Source organism: Poecilia reticulata, chromosome 7 (assembly GCF_904066995.2).
Source record: "Poecilia reticulata chromosome 7, P_reticulata-male-v2, whole genome shotgun sequence".
Classification (NCBI taxonomy): Eukaryota; Metazoa; Chordata; class Actinopteri; order Cyprinodontiformes; family Poeciliidae; genus Poecilia; species Poecilia reticulata.
The window spans coordinates 33,467,578-33,488,343 of record NC_088836.1 but is presented as its reverse complement, the minus strand read 5'-3'; the positions used below and the strand labels follow the sequence as shown (position 1 = coordinate 33,488,343).

The 20,766-nt window shown below is 48.7% G+C and overlaps 2 protein-coding genes across 2 annotated transcripts; one reads left to right on the top strand and one right to left on the bottom strand.

Moving 5' to 3' along the window:
• Positions 1-174: 174 nt before the first annotated feature.
• On the bottom strand, positions 175-15,936 carry usp11 (ubiquitin specific peptidase 11). The gene is made up of 21 exons (XM_081609401.1): positions 15,509-15,936; positions 10,739-10,848; positions 10,538-10,668; positions 10,347-10,464; positions 9,559-9,704; positions 9,302-9,363; positions 8,616-8,715; positions 8,250-8,423; positions 7,555-7,713; positions 7,263-7,487; positions 7,108-7,191; positions 6,435-6,529; positions 5,939-6,133; positions 5,748-5,860; positions 4,355-4,879; positions 3,755-3,825; positions 3,575-3,687; positions 2,966-3,115; positions 2,198-2,313; positions 2,005-2,090; positions 175-965 (listed from the first exon to the last, which is right to left on the bottom strand). Exons 1-21 carry the CDS (start codon positions 15,616-15,618, stop codon positions 807-809), a joined length of 3,042 nt encoding a protein of 1,013 aa, XP_081465527.1. The 5' UTR covers positions 15,619-15,936; the 3' UTR covers positions 175-806.
• Positions 15,937-16,376: 440 nt separating this feature from the next.
• Positions 16,377-20,309, top strand: rfc2 (replication factor C (activator 1) 2). Its single transcript, XM_008414926.3, has 6 exons — positions 16,377-16,653; positions 17,705-17,810; positions 17,898-17,999; positions 18,074-18,332; positions 18,567-18,827; positions 19,972-20,309. Exons 1-6 carry the CDS (start codon positions 16,419-16,421, stop codon positions 20,080-20,082), a joined length of 1,074 nt encoding a protein of 357 aa, XP_008413148.1. The 5' UTR covers positions 16,377-16,418; the 3' UTR covers positions 20,083-20,309.
• The last annotated feature ends 457 nt before the right edge of the window (positions 20,310-20,766 follow it).

Sequence of the window (20,766 nt, the reverse complement as noted above, 5' to 3'; positions counted from 1 at the left end):
GGTACCAGAACCTGTTCCAGTTACCATGGTGACAATGGTCTGGAAACGCCACCGGGCAGGCCTGACCTTTAACCCCAGAGTGTGTAGGAGACCAGTCCAGAATATTAATTCAAACTGCCATCAATTTCTCTGCTTCTTCTCTGAAATCCATCTGAATGATTGGAGACGTCGCCCTCTGGTGGTGATAATCCTTTAATTCATATCAAAAGATTAGAAGTACAATAAAATAATTTCCTCTGATATTTGACAGGAAGACAAAGAAAGAAATGGGCCCAGCGTTCCCGGCTGCTCCGCCCACCACTGACACCATTCATCTCACATTACTTACAAAAATACTGTACACCCGTCCGCCGGACCGATACGACTTTATAAATCTATAAATATGAAAATAAATCCAGTCACCAGCCGATCATCTAGACAATTCATTACAAATAAATATCTGGAGAAAAGCTAAATATACAAACAGACGTTTAAAATCCCTGACAGCGTCGTTAGAAATAATCGGCCCGGGTTCTGCTCACCAGAACCGGCCGACTTCTTCCTACAATCAAGTGAAATTTACAGAAAAATCATGAAGAGTTTAATTCCAGAGGAGGAAACGGACCGAACCCTTCCGGCTCGCAGGGAAAACGGGCGTCCAGTGGAATGTTGGTGTTTTATCAAAGAGAAATAAACTCGCTTTCAGAGCGTCTTAAAGGCTTCGGGCCGTTTCCTCCGTCTGAACCCGCGGGTCCAGACGGGTTTGGGTCCGAATCGAGCAGAATCATCCTGAGTGTCCAGAGTCAAAGAAAGAAAAAGCAAGACGTTCAGTCCGTATCCATGGAGCCGCAGGAAGGCGTGGCGCCCGCCTCTGTGATGTCGTTGGCAGGTTGCGAGGCGGAGGCGGAGCTTATGGAGGGGGCGGGCAGAGTGGGCTTCCTGATCTTGTCTTGTCGGTGGTAGAACAAGACGTAGGCAGCATTAGTCTGCGGGAGAAAACGGGGAAACGTTGCTAAGGTTGGTGGACACGTTTCACCTTTGACCCCAACAGACAGAGCAATCACTGGAAGTGGACGATAAATCAATAACTATCCACAGTATCAATACGTCTGAACTCTTCACTCTGGTTACCTAGCAACTCACTCACTGGTTACCTAGCAACAACCTGTTGAGTAACTGGCATAGCAGCAGTTTCAGGTTTCGCCTCAAAAAAAAAAAAAAAAAAAAGGTAAAAACTGGAAATATCAAACACGGTTTGGCAATAGTTCAGATATTTAAAACAAAACTAATCTATAATTATCCATGATATGAAGTGAATTGATTTTTTTAATGCATATTTTGAAGTGTCACATTAAAACATGTTGATGAAAACGGCAAAATTCAAAATAATTAGATTTTTTTATTAGCTTAAGATGTTTTGTTTTTTTCCTCTGAAAAGCCGTTAATGGAGATGGAAACATATTTACTGAATAAGCTCTGACAGCCAACGCTGCCACCTGCTGGTGGGTCTGTGCCTTACAGGGGACACCTCAGAACTTCCTCCACTTCCTAACTATGAACCTCCACTTCCTGCTAACTATGAACCTCCACTTCCTGTTAACTATGAACCTCCACGTCCTGCTAACTATGAACCTTCACTTCCTGTTAACTATGAACCTCCACTTCCTGCTAACTATGAACCTCCACTTCCTGTTTAATACAGCCATGCAGTCCACATCTGATGACATCACACTTTGCGTCGCTGTTTGTTTTTTTTGACACTAAAAGTTTTTGATGAAGTTTCGCATGAAAACTGGAAGGAAACATATCCATCTATTTAGAAAATAAAAGCATAGAATCCAAACTGATTTTAAATGATAGATTTAACTGATTTAAATCTTTCAGACTAATTAAAATGTTACATCAACTCTGTCTTAAAACCAGCTCAGAACTAGTTTGGATAAAAAACAGCCGAGATCCCAGTTCAGCAGATCTGACATGTGATGTCACTTCCTGTCCCCTAAAGCGCGGCGGAGTGATACTGACCACAATCTGGTCCTGGTCCTGGGTCACTTTGCTGTCATCAAAGTAGTACCACTGACCGTTGTCCTTGTTCTGGGCGTAGCTGGTGTCTGCGCACACACACACGCACACACACACAAACACACACACACACAGAGGATGAGGTCATGTGACCAGCAGGAATGAGATCCAACATGGCTGCCGCGGCACCACTCACAGTGTCCGTCTCGGAGTCCTCCGTAGTGATTGGACACGGCGATGAGGTCGTAGCGGCTCGGCGGCTCCTCTGGCGAAACGCCTTTCCTCAGCAGGAAGTCGGAGAAGTCCAGGTCTCTGCAACCACAGCAGGAGGTTCTGACCCGGTTCTGATATAATCTGGATCTGATTAGCTTGGCCCAGTTAGGATCCACAGGAAAGTTTCTCCTCTTTATGAATGAATGTTAAATTATGAAACATTCAGTGATGAAATGAAAAACGTTTATGAAGCACGGCTGGATAAAAAAACTTTGGAAAACGATCAAAAATAAATTCAGATTTTAAAATTTATAAATTCAGTCGCTTCGCAAAAATAAAATCTGAATTATTTCATCTCCACATCTAGATATTTTTTATTTATAATTTAAATTAGTCGGTCCGCATTTCTTCTTCTACTGTGTCTGAGTTTAATGGAGACGTTTCCGTGGTAACGGAGGCCGAGCGGTTCGGACCAGAAACATGAAAGCAGCAGCAGAACCGATTCCTGCTGGGAAATTAAACATGAACAAAACATCTGAAACCAACAAGAACAAACCGGACCGGACCGGACCGGACCGACTGCGAGTCCGGTTCGGTTTTGCTGCAGGTCGGGTCAGGAACCTGCAGAGGAGAGGGTGACCCGCAGCCTCTGGAGGTTCTGGAGCGACAGCAGCGTTGCAGTGACCCGGCGGCGGCTCCGGGTCCGGTCCGGTCCGGCCCGGCCCGGCCCGGCGCGTGTGTGTGTCGGTACCTGAGGGGGAAATCCACGATGGTGTCCAGTTTCTCTCTGGTGAACTTGGTGTAGGAGAACCGCTTGAGGTGGATGATCAGAACCTCCGGCAGCGACCAAAGGTCCAGCTTCTTGGTGGCCAGCTGGTGCCTCTTACACACTGGGCAGTACCTGGAACCACAGACCGGATCAGAACCAATCAGAACCTGCAGAGGTTTGCAGTAGAGATGCACGGATCTAATATTAATATCTGTATTGGTTCTGATATCAACTAATAAATTCTAGATCGGGTATCAGAATGTTCCTGATCCATGAGGACGGATCTATTCAGTCTAGTTCTATGCTGTGTTATTTATTTGCATTATATTTATTCCTAATTTCACTTTCTGAACCATTTCAAATAAAGTTTATCACTTTTTATTTTATGTTGTCTCTTATCGTCACATTTCCTCTGAACTAATTAAATTAGTTTTTCTGCATTTGGCCAAATCTGGTGAAGCTGCACCGAGTCATACGTTAAATAAATGTTTATGTTTCTCCTGCTTCGTGTCGGCCGACACCAAACCTCAGGTATGGAAAAAGCGGGTGGTTTTCGGCAGCGGCAGCCGGTTTGCGGCGGCAGCTGGTTACCATGGATTCTCCTCCTCCAGCGTCTCCACGGTGGTGAAGAGCTCGATGCACTGCTGCAGCTGGACGGTGGTCTGCTGCTGCGGCACCTCCATGCTGCCGTGCTTCACGTAGCGCTGCAGGACACGGGGAGCGTGAGCGGCACACCCACACGTTTCCATGGCGATAAGGAATCGGACTGACCTCGGCTTCGTTTTCGTTGTAGAACCTCTTCTTCATGTCGGGGTCCCAGTCGATGGCGACGTACGGCTGAGCTGCAGAGCAGAACCAGAACCGATCAGAACGAGTTAGTCAGAAACATAATCATTTATTGATCTAATGGCTAATTAATGAACGATGAAAAACATTTCACACTGGAACTAGAAAACATTTTAAGCATCCAAACTGAAAAATGAAAGTGGTTATTTGTACCTGGCTGTTTTACCCAGTCCCACCACTAGATGGCAGTAATCCAGATCAGTTCTTTGGTTTTTCTGATTTCAGGATTTTATTTGATCACTTTCTGTTCTCACCTGATCAAATCTTTGTTTGTTTCCACAGCTTTAATAACAATAAAAGCTGAATAAAACCTCAGTAACATCCAACACTGCCCAGATGGAAACGTCTTTGAGTTTCACAGAGAAACTGAATCCTGAGATCAGGAGGAACAGGAAGCTGCAGCAGCTCCACCTGCTGCCTTTTGTTTCATAAAGCTACATTAAACACTGTGTGTGTGTGTGTGTGTGTGTGTGTGTGTGTGTGTGTGTGTGTGTGTGTGTGTGTGTGTGTGAGAGAGAGACCCACAGCTGAAGGACACGGCGCTCCCTCCCTCTCCCATCCCTCTCTCGGTCGTCCCGTTGGAGTTGACGGCCTGGATGGTGAACAGGCTCCGCCTCCTCTTGCGACACGCCCGCCTCTTTGCTGGACACTCATTGGCTGGGGGACTGGGTGAGCGGGCTTCCTCCTGCTTGTCCGCCTCGTTTTCTTCTTCGGTGGTTTCTCCGGGAGGCTGCGCTGCCTCTGCTGGCGGCTCGGCGTTCCCGTCTGCTTCGCCGTCGGCTCCCAGATCGCCGCTGGCGCTCAGGCCGTCGGGGTTGCCGGCGGCCGGGTTCAGGGAGCCGTTCCCGACCTCGGTGTCTCCCTGGTCCAGAGAGGCCAGGCTCTGGTTGACCCCAGGAGGGGGGTCACCTGCTGTGGCGACGGGACCCGAGGGGGCGGGGTCTGGGTCAGGGTCTGGGGCGGGGCCATCTGTCGGGCCGTTTGGAGATGCGTTGCTGCAACACGGTTCTGGTTCTGAGGGTCCGGCTGTCTCCGAGGCATTCTGCTCATCTGAGGACACAGGAAGTCAGGACTGCTCAACAGGAAGTCAGGACTGCTCAACAGGAAGTCAGGACTCATGGATTTGATGACGCTACACAAGGCCATTTACCAAAAAATATATTTTTAAAAACTAAAATCACAAAATGTTAATTTTTATTTTTTCCTACTCAATAATCTAAACATTATTATTATTATTATTATTATTACTATTATCTAAACATTAACTATTTTAGCTAAATGAATATTCTGATTTTTTTGGTTCTTTATTCAAACTTTCATAAGATTTTTTTAAATGTTCTCCTTCTGAAATAAAAAAAAATTAAAATTTTATTATTCTGAAAAAATATTAAATCCATTTTCAGCAATAAAAACTGGATCTATGTCAGTTTTTAGGTTTTTATTTAAATACTTTCTGAGTTCAGTCGGGTTTTGGTAAAGCGGTTAAAGAGTAGACGTGGTTACCATGACAACAGAAGGTAATGTTTTTGTTGGTCGGTTTGGATTTAAAAGTCGTAGTTTTGTCCTAATTTATTCACATTTAATAAATTAGAACATTTGAACCTGAATCCGTTTTGTTCTTCAGATAATTTCAGTTTTTATCCGATAAAACTAGAAGCTGCGTATGAAAACTTATGGAACAGGAATATGACAAACTTCAGTCAGAGGCCTCATCAGTTTCGTTGTGAGACTGACTGCTACTGGAGACCCTTTATTTATCCTGCTGAGATAAATGAAGGATTTTTAAACTGAACTTAATTTTTAGGAAGAAAATCTGATAAAATCATGTTGGATCAGCTTCATGAACACAAACTGATTGAATAATCCTGGTAACAGAGTTTCTCTGGGCTGGAATCAGCAGAACGTCGTGTTTTCCTACCATCACTGATGCCGTTGGTTTGAGTCTTATACAGCTCCTCCTCTTCATCCTCCTCCTCCTCCTCTTCCTCCTCCTCCAGCTCCTCGGCGGGGTCAGGAGGTCGAACGTAGCGCCTGCAGACAGATTGAGCTGAGACCTGCAGGGAAACCGGGCCGCCCCCCCCCCACCACCCCCTGCAGAGTGTCGCTCACGCCAGCCGCTGCAGGAACAGGCTGTAGAGCGCCTCCTGGCTGCAGCTGCCGCGCGGCACGTTGAGCAGCAGCGGATGTCCGAACAGCGTGGTTCCGTACGAGTTGCTGCTGGAGCCGTAGTCCCTGTAGTGGGAGCGCTCCCTCAGGTAGAGCGCCAGCAGCACCGAGTCCTCGTCCTCCTGACTCAGCTCATACCTGTCAGGGAGCCACCACACCGACCAATCAGACGACAGATCACACCGACCAATCAGACCACGGATCACACCGACCAATCAGACGACGGATCGCACCGACCAATCAGACGACGGATCGCACCGACCAATCAGACGACGGATCGCACCGACCAATCAGACGACGGATCACACCGACCAATCAGACGACGAATCGCACCGACCAATCAGACGACGGATCGCACTGACCAATCAGACAACTGCTGACAGCAGGCCATCAGATGCCTGATTGATCTGCTGATCTGATCCGGTTCTGGTTTACTCACACAAAGATGTCGTCTCGGTCCAGAATGCAGCTGAGGGATTCCTCAGGGTTGTAGATTTTATAGAAACGATGGTTAAAGACGTCAGCGACGACCATCTGGAACACAGAGCAGGAACAGGAAGCTTCAGGCTCGGTTCTGTGGAACCGGATCAGAACCCTGAGCTCAGCCTCAGGTTTCCCACCACCATCAAACCAGCTCTGATATCTCGCATGAAAAGTTCCATGTAGGTTAATTATGTCTTATTTCACATGCACTAAGAACTAGACCAAAAAGACTTTTCTGTCCCTGAAGGCCTGGAGCTGCATTTTCTACACAAACCAAGGACTGTTCTGGAAGGAGTTCACTGCCACCTAGTGGCCAAATGATGCAAACCTCTGTCAGTTTGCTTGATAAATCATTTACATCATTTCTCCTCAGACTGTTGAATTCCCATCTGATGCTCAGCAGCCGAATAATAAAAACATTCAATGTGTGTCAGAACTATGGAAGAACATTAGTGCCAGTGGGGAAAAATCAAACAAAAGTCAGAATTTTTAATATTTTTGGTCATAATTTCAGCAGAATAAATTCAGGATTCTGAGAAAAAAATCGGAATATTTTACTTTAATGTCTATTCATCGTTCTGCAGGATGATGAATCTAAAGCTGTTTGTTTTGGTCCAGTGGCGTCTCACCTGTGTGGGCGGGACGCTGGTCATGTCGGACAGAGCGGCGCAGAGGTCCGAAACTCTTCCTGCTTTGGGGACGACGACCCGGTGCTGCAGAGACAAACGCAGTGAGGGTCTGCGTGTTTCTGCGGACGCAGCAGCGGCGCAGCACGGCGGCCTACCTGCACCGGTTTGGCGTGGGGGTCCAGGGAGACGAAGAAGACCTCCATGACGCGCTCCTTACTGACAGGAAGAGGGACGCTCAGGTAGCAGAAGGGGTCGAAGGTCACAGACACTTTGTGGCACTCGGGGCAGACCAGTGTGGACTTGAAGAGGCCGTGGAACGTGTCGACAATCACCGAGTCGTTGCGCCGCCGGTGGTTCCGCCATGCCTCCTCCGCCACTTCCTGTGGAGACACAGAGTTCGTTTCCTGGACGCAGAAACCGGGCGGCGGTTCGGCCGGCGCCGCTTACCCGGTCCGGCCGGCCGTCGGCGTCACGCAGCTCGATGTACTCCTTGTTCTTGACCCGGTTCAGATCCTCGTGGAGCCCGTCCAGCAGGAAGGACAGCAGCTCCTGGCTGTCGTGCTGCTGGTAGCCCAGGAACTGAGACGCAAAGTGGCCCACCTTGGTCTGCGCACAGAGACACGCGACCAGAGGTGAGGCGGCGCAGTGCTGTGCCTCACCTCTGGGGGCGCTGCACCTTATGAAGCAGGCAATTGGTGCATGAGGCACAAAGTACTGCGCCTCACTGATAGGGGGCAGTAATGAGTCCCATGAACAACCAGCTGCTCTTTAGCCGAAAAGACTGAAAACATTACAAAAACATTTGGCTGAAAGATTTTAGAAAATTAAAGAAAATAAGAAACAAGAACATTTGGTTTACAACAGAATGGAGACAGAAAAGGAAAGAAAACACTCCAATAATGTAAAAAAAGTTATTATTATTTTATCTTTCTTACTATTATATTGTTAGAAGGTTTAATTACTTATGGTCAAATTTAAAATATAGATTCTATATTGGACTTTGGATTTGTATATCCAATTCTGGAGGAGTCTGTTCCTCACCAAGCATGAACCTCACCTCACGTCACTGACACACACACACACACACACACACACACACACACACACACACACACACACACACACACACACACCGGCGGTACCTTGAAAACGCGCGGCACCACGGAGTAATGGCGGCCGGACCACATCTGCTTGATGATGTCGGCGTAGGCCTCGGCGATCTCGCCCTTCATCCCCAGAGGGTTGGTGAAGTTCAGCTCGTCCAGGTAGGAGCTCTGCAGGAAGTACTCCGTCAGGGGGGGGGTGTTGCTCAGACACTGCACACAGGAAACGCAGGATCGTCAAAATAAAGGTCCGTTTCTTTGGGATCAAAGTTGATGTTTTATTCCAGAATCCATCCAGATGTTTACTGAAATCATCCCATATTTTATGGTGTGTGTGTGTGTGTGTGTGTGTGTGTGTGTGTGTGTGTGTGTGTGTGTGTGTGTGTGTGTGTGCCCACGTCAGACCTGCAGGGCGGAGTTCATGAAGCAGGTGTTGCCCAGGTTGGTGAGTCCGCAGACCCCCGGCTGTCCCCGGTACGAGTCCTGCTCCTCTGCAGAGTTTCTCCTGCAGAAACACAAACTTCAGTCTGGATCCAGAGAACGACTCAAACTGAGGATCTATCAAACCTGGTGGAGATGATATTTAGCTCCGATCCTGTAAAAACACATTTCTGCACCGACGGAGGATTCCTGGCTGATCTTTAAAGAAACCGACTGTCATCAAATTGTCCAGGAACATCAAAAAGACGCTACATTTGTCATTTAAAAGGAAAAAATAAAGTCTGCAGAGTCGGTAAGTTGTTAACCAGCAAGGTGCAGGTGTGACCTGGTGACCCGTCGGTCAGTTTTATCTCACTGCAGAAGGTAAAGGTGGCTGATTCTCAGACCTCTGTGGATCAGTTTCACGTGTCCGTATCGGACCGATCACCGATCAATCGGTCCACCGATCTATCAGTACATGTTTACTGCCTGCAGTTCCTCACAGTACGGTTTTTTCTTGGCTCTAAATGTGTTTAATTTGCCTTCCAGCGTTTCCTCAAGCTCTATAGATCAGAAGTTTCCAGACTTTATGCCTCTGGGGCAAAAATCTGTAAATTTAAACTGAACTGATCCAGAAAACATCAGAGAAAACTGAGAGAGTTCATCCTTACATGATCTGAGGTCTGGAGCTGGGCCAGGTACCGTCAGCGTTCCTCGTCTCCATGATGACCGTCTGACACACACACACACACACACACACACACACACACACACACACACACACACACACACACACACACACACACGTTAACGAGAACTTTACTGGTTTCATCATGGAAAATCTCTGTTCCTGGATCATTTCACGCACCGTGTCGCCTGTGGAGATCAGTGTGTGTGTGTGTGTGTGTGTGTGTGTGTGTGTCCTCACCATCCCGGAGCTCAAGCAGGCGTCCAGCACGCTGACCTGGACGTTCCTGAGGCGCTCACAGCTGCTGTCAGAGCTTTTCATCCAGAGCCGGCACTCAGAGCCCGAAGGCACGGAGAAGACCTGACACATGGCCGTCTGGATGGCGTCTGGACACACACACACACACACACACACACACACACACACACACACACACACACACACACACACACACACACACACACACACACACACACACACACACACACACACACACACACACACACACACACACACACACACACACCACAGAGTTACGCCTCACTCTGACGGTTAGACAAACCTGCAGGAAACGCAGATCTGAATCTGATGCAACACAAAATGATCCATTATTGATCAGAATCAGCCTCACTGATATCAGTTGGATCAATATTTATCTGGTTCTTTATCAGCAGCCTGAGTTCAGACATATTCAACCAGCATCTGCTGCCTTCAGAGGTTAAAGGTCACAGAAGGAGAAGATCCTGCTAAAAGGATGATCGGAAACATTTATTAATATCTAATATTATTCTAATAATGCTGCCATTGATCTAATATTGGCACTAATCAGAACATGAAGCTTCACAGGACATTCCTCACTTCAACACAGATCTCTGTTTTCTCTGGTATTTTTTACTTCATATGTTCATGTTCACCTCCTTAAACTGGGACTCACTATGAGAAAACATGATGTGAACTTTGACCCCAGGCTGACGACAGCCTGCTGTTCATCAGGGGTTCTGGAGGATCAGAACCGGTCCTTTACTCACAGATGCTGTCGGTGCGGCTGAACTGGGCGCTGGTCACGTTCTCCATGTTGCTATGGAGACAGAGGAAGATCTCCACGGGGTACACCTCCACCTTCAGGGTGCTGGGCAGGTCCACCACCTGAAGCAGACCCAGACGTCACACGGGTCCGGACCCAGAACCCCCCCGCCCACCGCGGTTCTGGTGGGCTCACCTTCCGCTCCAGCGCCGGCTGGCCGTCCACCATCCCGAACCACTGCAGCAGCTTGTGCCAGACCGCGGCCGGAACCAGCATGAAGTCCTCGTTCTCCACCAGGCGCTCCTTCAGGTGGTACGAGTCCAGGTCTGGGAACAGCAGAGACGGGTCATCAGAACCCATCGGAACCAATCGGAACCGAGCAAGGCGTTCACTGACCCTCAAACAGCTCGGTGTTGTCGATCTGACCCGGGAAGGACGACGAGTTCTGGTCTCCGCTCTCCACAAACTCCTTCCACTGCTCGAACCAGCGCCGGTCCACCACATACCTGCAGAACCAGACCGGACCGGGTCAGCCGCCGCTCCGGATCATTCTGATCAGGATCCAATCCAACTACAAGATGTGTTCACGTATCAAACTCCAACGATTGATGGGACGAACATTTATCTGGTTTTTAACATGTTTACCAATACAAACCTGAAAAGTGTGGCATGCTTTTGTTTTCAGCTCTGACTGCAGGTCCAGCTACAGACTGAGGTTCAGTCTCAGTACCATCAGTTTCTTGGTTAGATTTACGTCTGGACTTTGACTAGGCCGGTGCTCAACAACTTTTACAACCACTTTTCTCTTTGGTCCAAAATTTGTTCAGAGCAACAAAAATGACCTGACTGTTCAAAACAAATGTTTCTATAATATCTACTTTAAATGCACTTTTACAAATTAAAGGACCGTTTTAGTTGAGCCTTTATGTTTAATACATTTTGGAGATTTAATTTAAGGAAATGAAGTTTCAAAAAGTATTGATTCATAAAAATGTATTTTATGGAAAACAGCAACATTCTTTGCTGTACTGTAGTACTGTACAGTTATGCATATATTGTATTAAATGCATTATTATTCACAACACTGATCAATTCTTCAGTATTTTTGAACAAAGTTTTTCAGAGTAAAGCTGCAGGACTTCACCCAGAACGCGTCACGGCGATGCGTCCAGCGCCCGGAACGCGTCACGGCGATGCGTCCAGCGCCCAGAACGCGTCACGGCGATGCGTCCAGCGCCCCGAACGCGTCACGGCGATGCGTCCAGCGTCCCGAACTCGTCACGGCGATGCGTCCAGCGCCCAGAACGCGTCACGGCGATGCGTCCAGCGCCCGGAACGCGTCACGGCGATGCGTCCAGCGTCCCGAACGCGTCACGGCGATGCGTCCAACGCCCCGAACGCGTCACGGCGATGCGTCCAACGCCCCGAACGCGTCACGGCGATGCGTCCAACGCCCCGAACGCGTCACGGCGATGCGTCCAACGCCCCGAACGCGTCACGGCGATGCGTCCAACGCCCCGAACGCGTCACGGCGATGCGTCCAACGCCCCGAACGCGTCACGGAGATGCGTCCAGCGCCCCGAACGCGTCACGGCGATGCGTCCAACGCCCCGAACGCGTCACGGAGATGCGTCCAACGCCCCGAACGCGTCACGGCGATGCGTCCAACGCCCCGAACGCGTCACGGCGATGCGTCCAACGCCCCGAACGCGTCACGGAGATGCGTCCAACGCCCCGAACGCGTCACGGCGATGCGTCCAACGCCCCGAACGCCTCACGGCGATGCGTCCAGCGCCCCGAACGCCTCACGGCGAGGCGTCCAGCGCCGTGAACGCCTCACGGCGAGGCGTCCAGCGCCCTGAACGCCTCACGGCGAGGCGTCCAGCATCCTGAACGCATCACGGCGATGCGTCCAGCGCCCCGAACGCGTCACAGCGAGGCGTCCAGCGCCCTGAACGCATCACGGCGAGGCGTCCAGCGCCCTGAACGCCTCACAGCGAGGCGTCCAGCCTCCTGAACGCATCACGGCGATGCGTCCAGCGCCCTGAACGCCTCACGGCGAGGCGTCCAGCGCCCTGAACGCGTCACGGCGAGGCGTCCAGCACCCTGAACGCGTCACGGCGATGCGTCCAGCGCCCAGAACGCGTCACGGCGATGCGTCCAGCGTCCCGAACTCGTCACGGCGAGGCGTCCAGCGCCCTGAACGCGTCACGGCGATGCGTCCAGCGCCCTGAACGCCTCACGGCGATGCGTCCAACGCCCCGAACGCGTCACGGAGATGCGTCCAACGCCCCGAACGCGTCACGGCGATGCGTCCAACGCCCCGAACGCGTCACGGAGATGCGTCCAGCGCCCTGAACGCGTCACGGAGATGCGTCCAGCGCCCTGAACGCATCACGGCGAGGCGTCCAGCGCCCTGAACGCATCACGGCGAGGCGTCCAGCGCCCTGAACGCCTCACAGCGAGGCGTCCAGCATCCTGAACGCGTCACGGCGATGCGTCCAGCACCCTGAACGCGTCACGGCGATGCGCCCAGCGCCCAGAACGCGTCACGGCGATGCGTCCAGCGTCCCGAACTCGTCACGGCGAGGCGTCCAGCGCCCTGAACGCGTCACGGCGATGCGTCCAGCGCCCTGAACGCCTCACGGCGATGCGTAAAAAGGCCCCGAACGCGTCACGGAGATGCGTCCAACGCCCCGAACGCGTCACGGCGATGCGTCCAACGCCCCGAACGCGTCACGGAGATGCGTCCAACGCCCCGAACGCGTCACGGCGATGCGTCCAACGCCCCGAACGCGTCACGGCGATGCGTCCAGCGCCCTGAACGCCTCACGGCGAGGCGTCCAGCGCCGTGAACGCCTCACGGCGAGGCGTCCAGCGCCCTGAACGCCTCACGGCGATGCGTCCAGCATCCTGAACGCATCACGGCGATGCGTCCAGCGCCCTGAACGCCTCACAGCGAGGCGTCCAGCACCCTGAACGCATCACGGCGATGCGTCCAGCGCCCTGAACGCCTCACAGCGAGGCGTCCAGCACCCTGAACGCATCACGGCGAGGCGTCCAGCGCCCTGAACGCCTCACGGCGAGGCGTCCAGCGCCCTGAACGCGTCACGGCGATGCGTCCAGCACCCTGAACGCGTCACGGCGATGTGTTCCAGGTAAAGTTAACCGTTTCATTTCCAGACAGAACTTTTTATTTTTGGTCCTTCTACATGTCAGCTGTGGATTTTCAACACAGCTGGATAAAAAACTAATCTTATTATTTCCCCTTTCTGGAACGATAAAAGTTGTTTCTATTCTAGATCTGTAGGGTCCACAGCTAATATATCTATAATAGATCCTCCAGCCTGATCTGTGGATCTGTGCACTGATTTCTGCTGCAGGTTAAAGTTTGTCTTCCTCACATGAGCATCAATAAAAAAGAAGAAACTGAAAGCAGCGACGAGTCGTTAGCTTTCTGCTGGCCGCCATTTTTAATCCTGAACCATCAGATCGTTTCTCTTCTGTTGGTTTATCATAAAACTCAACGAAAATGTTTGATAAAACATAAACTGGAGTAAAGAGAAGCTTCAACTGAGATCTGATGATTCTAAAACACACCGGAGGACATTTCCTCCTCATTACTTTGCTTCAGAAATCAGTTTGAAGGCAAGTAAACGTCTGAGCCAGAGGAAGTTTGTCGCCTGGGGTGGAAACAGGAGCAGGAATCAAAGCAGCAGACGTTCATGACTTATTAACGGAGAACAGAAAGTAAAACCAGACGAGGAGCCTGCAGAGTCACGGTGCTGCGGCGGCATGCAGAGCGAAAACATGAGGAAGGACCACAGATCTGACCAACCAGCAGCAGCTGGCAGTTTCCAGATTAAAAGCAGAGTCTCATCTGGGTTTTATGGCTCTTTGTTGATGGTTCTTGTTTCTCGTTTGTTTTTTGGTCATTTTTTATTAGGTTTGTTTCGATTTTCTACCGTTTTAATTTTAATTCCTGGAACAACCGACTCAGCGGAAACTCGGGAGAAGAGAAACATTCAGGAACAAACGTTCAGCTGAGAGCTGAAAGTTTGTCTCAACAGGACGATCCAACGAGAGAAGCTGATCAAAAATCTCCCAGAAAGGAGGTGAACGGTTACTGGCCGTCATAAAAACAGGAGCAGAAGAAGAAGACAGGCTCCTGACTTTATGAAGGCAGGTGAGAACAAACCCAGCAGCCATATTTGTTTGGGTTTCTACATGTTAAAAACCAAATGTCATTCATGTCAGTAAGATCACGTTCAAAGCTAATATTAGCAGCATTTAGCATTTAGCATTAGAGCTACAAATGAAGGAATGACGGCTGCATTTCTTCATGTCGACTCATCTGACCTGACTGGTTGTAAGTTCAGTTTCCAGACCACACCTTGTAGTTCTCTTCCAAACTCCTAAATGGGCTCTCAATACACTTTTTCCTTCCACTCAACTTTACATTAATGCATTTAGCTATAGCTGTATGAGAAGCTGGTTGTTTAGCTACTAAGAAAACAGTGAGTTTGCTTGACAACTGTCAAGTTAGCAGAAATCAGCATGACTGTGTTGAGCAGAAACATTTCACAATGCAAATAATCTGCTTTATATGAGTTTTACTTTTTTTTTTATTAATTTCTTGAAATAAACTGACTTTGTTTATGATAATCTCATTTATTAAGATTCATTTCTGCTTCACATAACGTCTTGATATTCATGTTTTTTGATCATTTCATTAAACGGAGAAGTTATTTTATAATTAGAAAACATGAAATAAGTGAGAAGATTCCTTCAAGTCTGTCAAGAGAATCGAAACTGAAAATATTTGCGTGTATTTCCAGTTCTAAGTGAGACGTGTTGGATCTATATGTGAAGCTGGACTTAGCGGAACCAGTCCGGACCGAACCCAGCTCAGATAAATAAAAACAACCACCTGAAAGTTGTTATTACTTCCCTTTAATTCCTCCTGTTAGCATTAGCGGCTAACACTGCTAACGGTCAGCTAGCTCAGGCTAACAGGAAACGCCGAGCCGTTAAAAATCCCAAACAACCTGAACCGACACCAGAACCACTCCAGAACTAGACAGCCCCTGCTATAGTGACTGTAAACCAGCGATACCGCTGGTGGAGCCTTTCAAAAAGACTCCGTGGGTCTGCGCGGACACTCACCAGCTGTCCCCAGCCTGGAGCTCACTCTCCCGAAGCAGACACTCGATCTCCCGCCGCTGGGTCTCCAGCCCCGGGGGCTCCGCGACCGAACAGCGGCTGTTGGCCGTCATGTCGCGGATCAATCACTCATAAATGTCGAGGCAGAGAGGGGTGTAGAGCACAGCCAGGAAGCGAAAGGCAGTCGCTGCATTGATGAGCCGATAAACTGAGGAACAGCGCTCTGTTTGCGGAAGCAGGAACTGGCTCGGTCCCGGCGGTCGGTGACGGCTTCCTGAGAGAAACCAGCTGCCGTTCCCTCATCTGACCACGGGGGGGCGCTCAACTGGATCAACAGCAGTCAGTTAAACTGAAGCAACAGTTAAACTAACAGCAAAGATCCAGTTGTACACAAAAGTGGTAAATATACTCAAAGTCACAAAGTGGATTACGAAAGAAAAATAAATGAAAATAGGCAAATTCAAAAGTGGTTTAAAAAAGAATAAATAAAAATAGACGCAAATTCCCAAGTAGATATAATACAGTAATTTTACGTCAAGATGTAGACAGGTTTTACTTTGACCGACATGTCCAGGGTGTACCCGCCTCTCGCCCGAAACGTTGGCTGGAGATAGGCACCAGCACCCCTCCCGACCCCACTAGGGACAGGGGTGTACAGAAAATGGATGGATGGATGGATTCTAATGTTTCAGGGTTCAGAAACGTGAGCTTTCTGGATTACAGTGGAAATTCGAAGTACACTCCACCCAGTCCAGCGCGCCGCCTGCTTCGCCCGGTGGGAAATGATGCGAAGCCACTTAGCTTCACTGACTTACCGCGAGCTTTTCTTATCCAATCACCTCCTTCGAAAAAAACCTCCCAGCCAATGAGGTTTTAGTTCCCGTTTCGCGGGTTGAAAACCGGACAAGACAACATGGACGTAGAGATGGCAGAGAGGGAAAGTGAGCAGAAGCCGAGTGGAAGCGGGGTAAAGACGGACACCGAGGCCGGGGAGTCCTCGTCGAAAAGCTCCGGGAGTTCCTACGAGCTGCCCTGGGTGGAGAAGTACCGGCCGCTGACACTGAATGAGATAGTTGGGAACGAGGAGACAGTGAGCCGCCTGGGGGTGTTCGCCAGGGAAGGAAACGTCCCGAACATCATCATCGCAGGTCGGTGCGGATCCGGAGGAAACATAGCAGTCAGGATGTGTTACTCAGGGAAATGTTAACGTTCAAGGCAGTAGGACAGGAGAAGAATAAAAGATGTTTGGAAAAAGTGTCAAACAACATGGCGGCAGAGTTTGGAAGCTGGGTCAGAACCAGAAAGGATTCTTGACCAAAAAAAGTGACGTTTAACCCCCAACAAGGTCTGGAAGAATTACCGATTATAACAGAGCTTTCCAGGGTTATTGACGTTTCGGGAGAAACAAGAGCATGCAGTAATACTGTATTCCTAAACGTTATTCCCAGTTGTTATTAATCCGCTAGTCCTCAGCCTTTCGTCCTGGGATTTCTCGGGATTCTGTCTTCTAGTTTATCGGTACCAGCTTCCTTTGGGTCCAGTCTTAAAAACATGGCGGCCGTTCCTGTAAAGCTCCATCCAGGCTATGAGGAGGTTTTATTCAGGCTCTTTCAGATCACTGATCTGGAGGATAATAAGTTAACGCGTTTTATCTCAATAAAGGTTTTGCTTTTTATAGAATTAATCGATTATTGAAATAATGGTCAACTACTTTGGTCATTAATCATTAACTGGAGTATACAGACTCAAAAACGATGCTTTTTGCATGCAAGAAAAAAAACCACAACTTTTGTCTGTAAATCTATAATACCCAGAAATCCTTAAGTTCAGCTCATTTAAATTTTGTAAAAAAAAAAAATCTTTGATGCACTTTTTGCTCATTATTGTTTGTTTGCATTTAATATCTTAAAATTATTAATTGAAAAGTTTTCAGAATGTGTCATTTTTAAAATCTGATTGAGGGTTTAATTGTCAGAATAATTAATCGATAATGAAACATAATCGTTCAGGTCACACTGGTGTCTGTCAGGCATCCCTTCAAAATGCTGCTTGTTGTACTTTAACTAGGCCATGCAGACATCTGTTCAGCCAACCATTTCAGAACAAAACATCACCAGTCATGCACAGTGGTGGGGGATGATACTTGGGGCTTGGTTGCTGGTTTATAGTTGCTGATCCAGATGTTTTGGTCCGGTTCAGGACCTCCAGGGACAGGGAAGACCACCAGCATCCTGTGTTTGGCCCGCACTCTGCTGGGGGCCGCCATGAAGGACGCCGTGTTGGAGCTCAACGCCTCCAATGAAAGGTGAGACCCTGCAGTCCAATGTCAGAGGGGCGGGGCTTTAGTGATGCTGTCCCAGGGGGCGGGGCTTTAATGACGGTGGCTCTGCAGGGGCATCGATGTGGTGAGAAACAAGATCAAGATGTTCGCTCAGCAGAAAGTCACGCTGCCCAAAGGTCGACACAAGATCATCATCCTGGATGAAGCGGACAGGTGAGCGAGACTCATTCCCACGGAGACTTCCTGCTTTACTTCCTGTCCTGATGAAGCTGCTCTGCCGCCCGCAGCATGACGGATGGCGCTCAGCAGGCGCTCAGGAGGATCATGGAGATCTACTCCAAAACTACGCGCTTCGCTCTCGCCTGCAACGCCTCCGACAAGATCATCGAGCCGATCCAGTCGCGCTGCGCCGTGCTGCGCTACGCCAAGCTGACGGACGGCCAGGTGCTGGCCCGGCTGCAGGAAGTGGTGGAGCGAGAGCAGCTGGCCGTGTCCGACGACGGGCTGGAGGCCGTCATCTTCACAGCGCAGGGGGACATGCGGCAGGTGAGGGGGCGGGGTCAGGAGGCGGGTTGTGATGGTTCTGGGTTCTTCAGTGTAGCTTAGCTTTGTTTCTTTGGGACCTTTTGCTTGTCCAATTCAGTTAGTTTTTACAGTGCATATGCTAATAAATAGATTCATAAACAAAAACAAAGGATGATGCATCAATATTTGTTTCATAAATGCAGAAAATTCAGTTTTCCCCATCTGATGTTGCTGATGGTTCTGGTTCGGTTCCAGGCGCTGAACAACCTGCAGTCCACCCACTCTGGCTTCGGCTACATCAACAGCGAGAACGTGTTCAAAGTGTGCGACGAGCCGCACCCCTTGCTGGTGAAAAGCATGCTGGGACACTGCGTGGCGGGGGACGTGGACGCGGCGTACCGGGTGGTGGAGCAGCTGTGGGCGCTGGGCTACTCCCCCGAGGACATCATGGGGAACATCTTCAGGGTCTGCAAGACCTTCCAGATGGCCGAGTACCTGAAGCTGGAGTTCATCAAGGTGAGGCGCAGGAGGAAACACTGAGCACAATCACCGGTCCGCTGGCGCTGCTGTAACTCTGCTTACTAGGAACTTCAAAAGATTTTTTTTCCTCCAAAATATACATTTAAAAAAGAAACATCAGACAGATCAACTCTAACATTTGTATTCTTTAAAGAACTTGAATAACTTGAGTTTTATCTTTTCTAAAACTTGACATCAAGCTTCTGTAAGAAATACTGCCACCTGCAGGTGGGAGTTAGCATTGCTTAAACTCAATATATATATATTTTTTTACAATTTCTGCAAAACAGAAAAAAATGTTCAGTTATGCATTAGCACACAAATTGCTGGAATCTTGTGATTTTGCGTGATTTTGTGTGATTTTGAAAAAAACCTGGAGCTTGTTTGAGGATTTATTGGAGCATTAGAGCAACTTTTAAAAAGCTTCCTAGACTGAATGAGGAAGTAAAAGCTGCGTTGACTCTTGATGTGTTTAACTCTGCTGCATAAACAAGAAACTAAAACGATTCCCCCAGTGAGGCTGCAGGAAAAATACTCCCTTTGAACCAACCTGTATTAAAGCTGCAGAGAGAAGACGGTGATGAGAGGCTAACAGGTTCGACACGTGAATGACCCAAACTCCAAAAACACAAAATAGAAGAAACAGGGAAAACGTTGCGGTCTTTCCATAAAACAGAACTACTCCAGGCCACTAGAGGGAGTCTGTATTACCTACGTAAACTTGAGTATATAGCACATCTTTTCTTTGTCCAACTTTATGTTTTACTTCTGTATAATTTGTTGGTCGACTCCCCCTGGTGGTCTGGAGGACTTGCGTTTTGTGGAGCAAGTTTGCAGCGTTTTCCATTTTGCTTCTATTTTCTGTAGTTGCAGCATTTGTTGTTTGCATATTTGGGCCTCCGTAGAACTCAGACTAGAGTTTGAACAAAAAGTTCTCAAACAGGCAGAAATATAAACTAATTATTCACTCAATTAGTGAATAATTTAGTGGAAGGAATTTGCTTCAAGTCCGTCCGTTTCCACATTGTGCAGGTTTAACTTTTTTAAATCATTGTTTTTGTTTAAACTGAGAGAAAACGCTGTAAGCCCGTCCGTTTGGACCTGATGTGATCAGGAACTGGTTCTGTCTCGTTTCCTCCAGGAGATCGGCTTCACTCACATGCGGGTGGCTGAAGGGGTGAACTCCCTGCTGCAGATGGCCGGCCTGCTGGGGAGACTCTGCAGCAAGACGGCGCCCCCTGCTGCCAGCTGAACACCATGAACCCAACAGACTTCATTCCTCATCAGAACCACGATGTGGCTGGAACAAACTGGACCTGAGAGGATGAGGACAGTTTCTGACCCCTGGAGGTGCTGAAGGGTTAAAGTTTTCCCACCTTAGATAATAAACTGCTTGATCTGCAGTTAGGTTTTATTCATAATTAATTTGCTGTTTTTGATGGAAGTGGAAGGAATAAAGTTGGAGGCGGTTCTGATCCAGCTCTGACTCAGAGCTCCGTCTGCATCGGTGGGTCTGAGTTCTCTGGCTGGCTCTGTCTGACCCAGAACCTGAAAAGATCCCGCTCCACATTCTGCTTCAGTCTGGAGTCGGATGGGACCGGATTGAGGCTGGGTCGGGGCCCGTACGGAGATAAACTGGAGCCAAAAATGTCTCTGGGGTGACGCAGGGGCAAAGTGTGATCCGTGTACGAAGGCATGGATCACACACAGTTGTCAAATTATATGACCAAAAAAAACCTGAAAATGCAAAGAAATGTTTATCTGAAGAAAAAAATTCAAAACTTCTTTTCAGGTTAAAGTTGTATTTTCTAGTCATTTTATTTTTTTCCAGTTTCAATACTTTTCATTTTTTAAAATTATAGTTTTTTTTCAATTTCATAAGGTTTTAACCGAGCAAAGTTTTGGCCCTAATTTGTCTCCATATTTTTGCTGAGTG

Bases quoted from the DNA above. Each gene is read 5' to 3' on its own strand.
- usp11 (XM_081609401.1), bottom strand. From the start codon at position 15,618: ATGACGGCCAACAGCCGCTGTTCGGTCGCGGAGCCCCCGGGGCTGGAG. The intron at 2,091-2,197 runs GTGAGTGGTGCC...GTGTGTGCGCAG, and splicing joins AGGACTCCGAGACGGACACT to ACACCAGCTACGCCCAGAAC. The intron at 966-2,004 runs GTCAGTATCACT...TTTCTCCCGCAG, and splicing joins AGGACCAGGACCAGATTGTG to ACTAATGCTGCCTACGTCTT.
- rfc2 (XM_008414926.3), top strand. From the start codon at position 16,419: ATGGACGTAGAGATGGCAGAGAGGGAAAGTGAGCAGAAGCCGAGTGGA. The intron at 18,000-18,073 runs GTGAGCGAGACT...TGCCGCCCGCAG, and splicing joins ATCCTGGATGAAGCGGACAG to CATGACGGATGGCGCTCAGC. The intron at 18,333-18,566 runs GTGAGGGGGCGG...GTTCGGTTCCAG, and splicing joins CGCAGGGGGACATGCGGCAG to GCGCTGAACAACCTGCAGTC.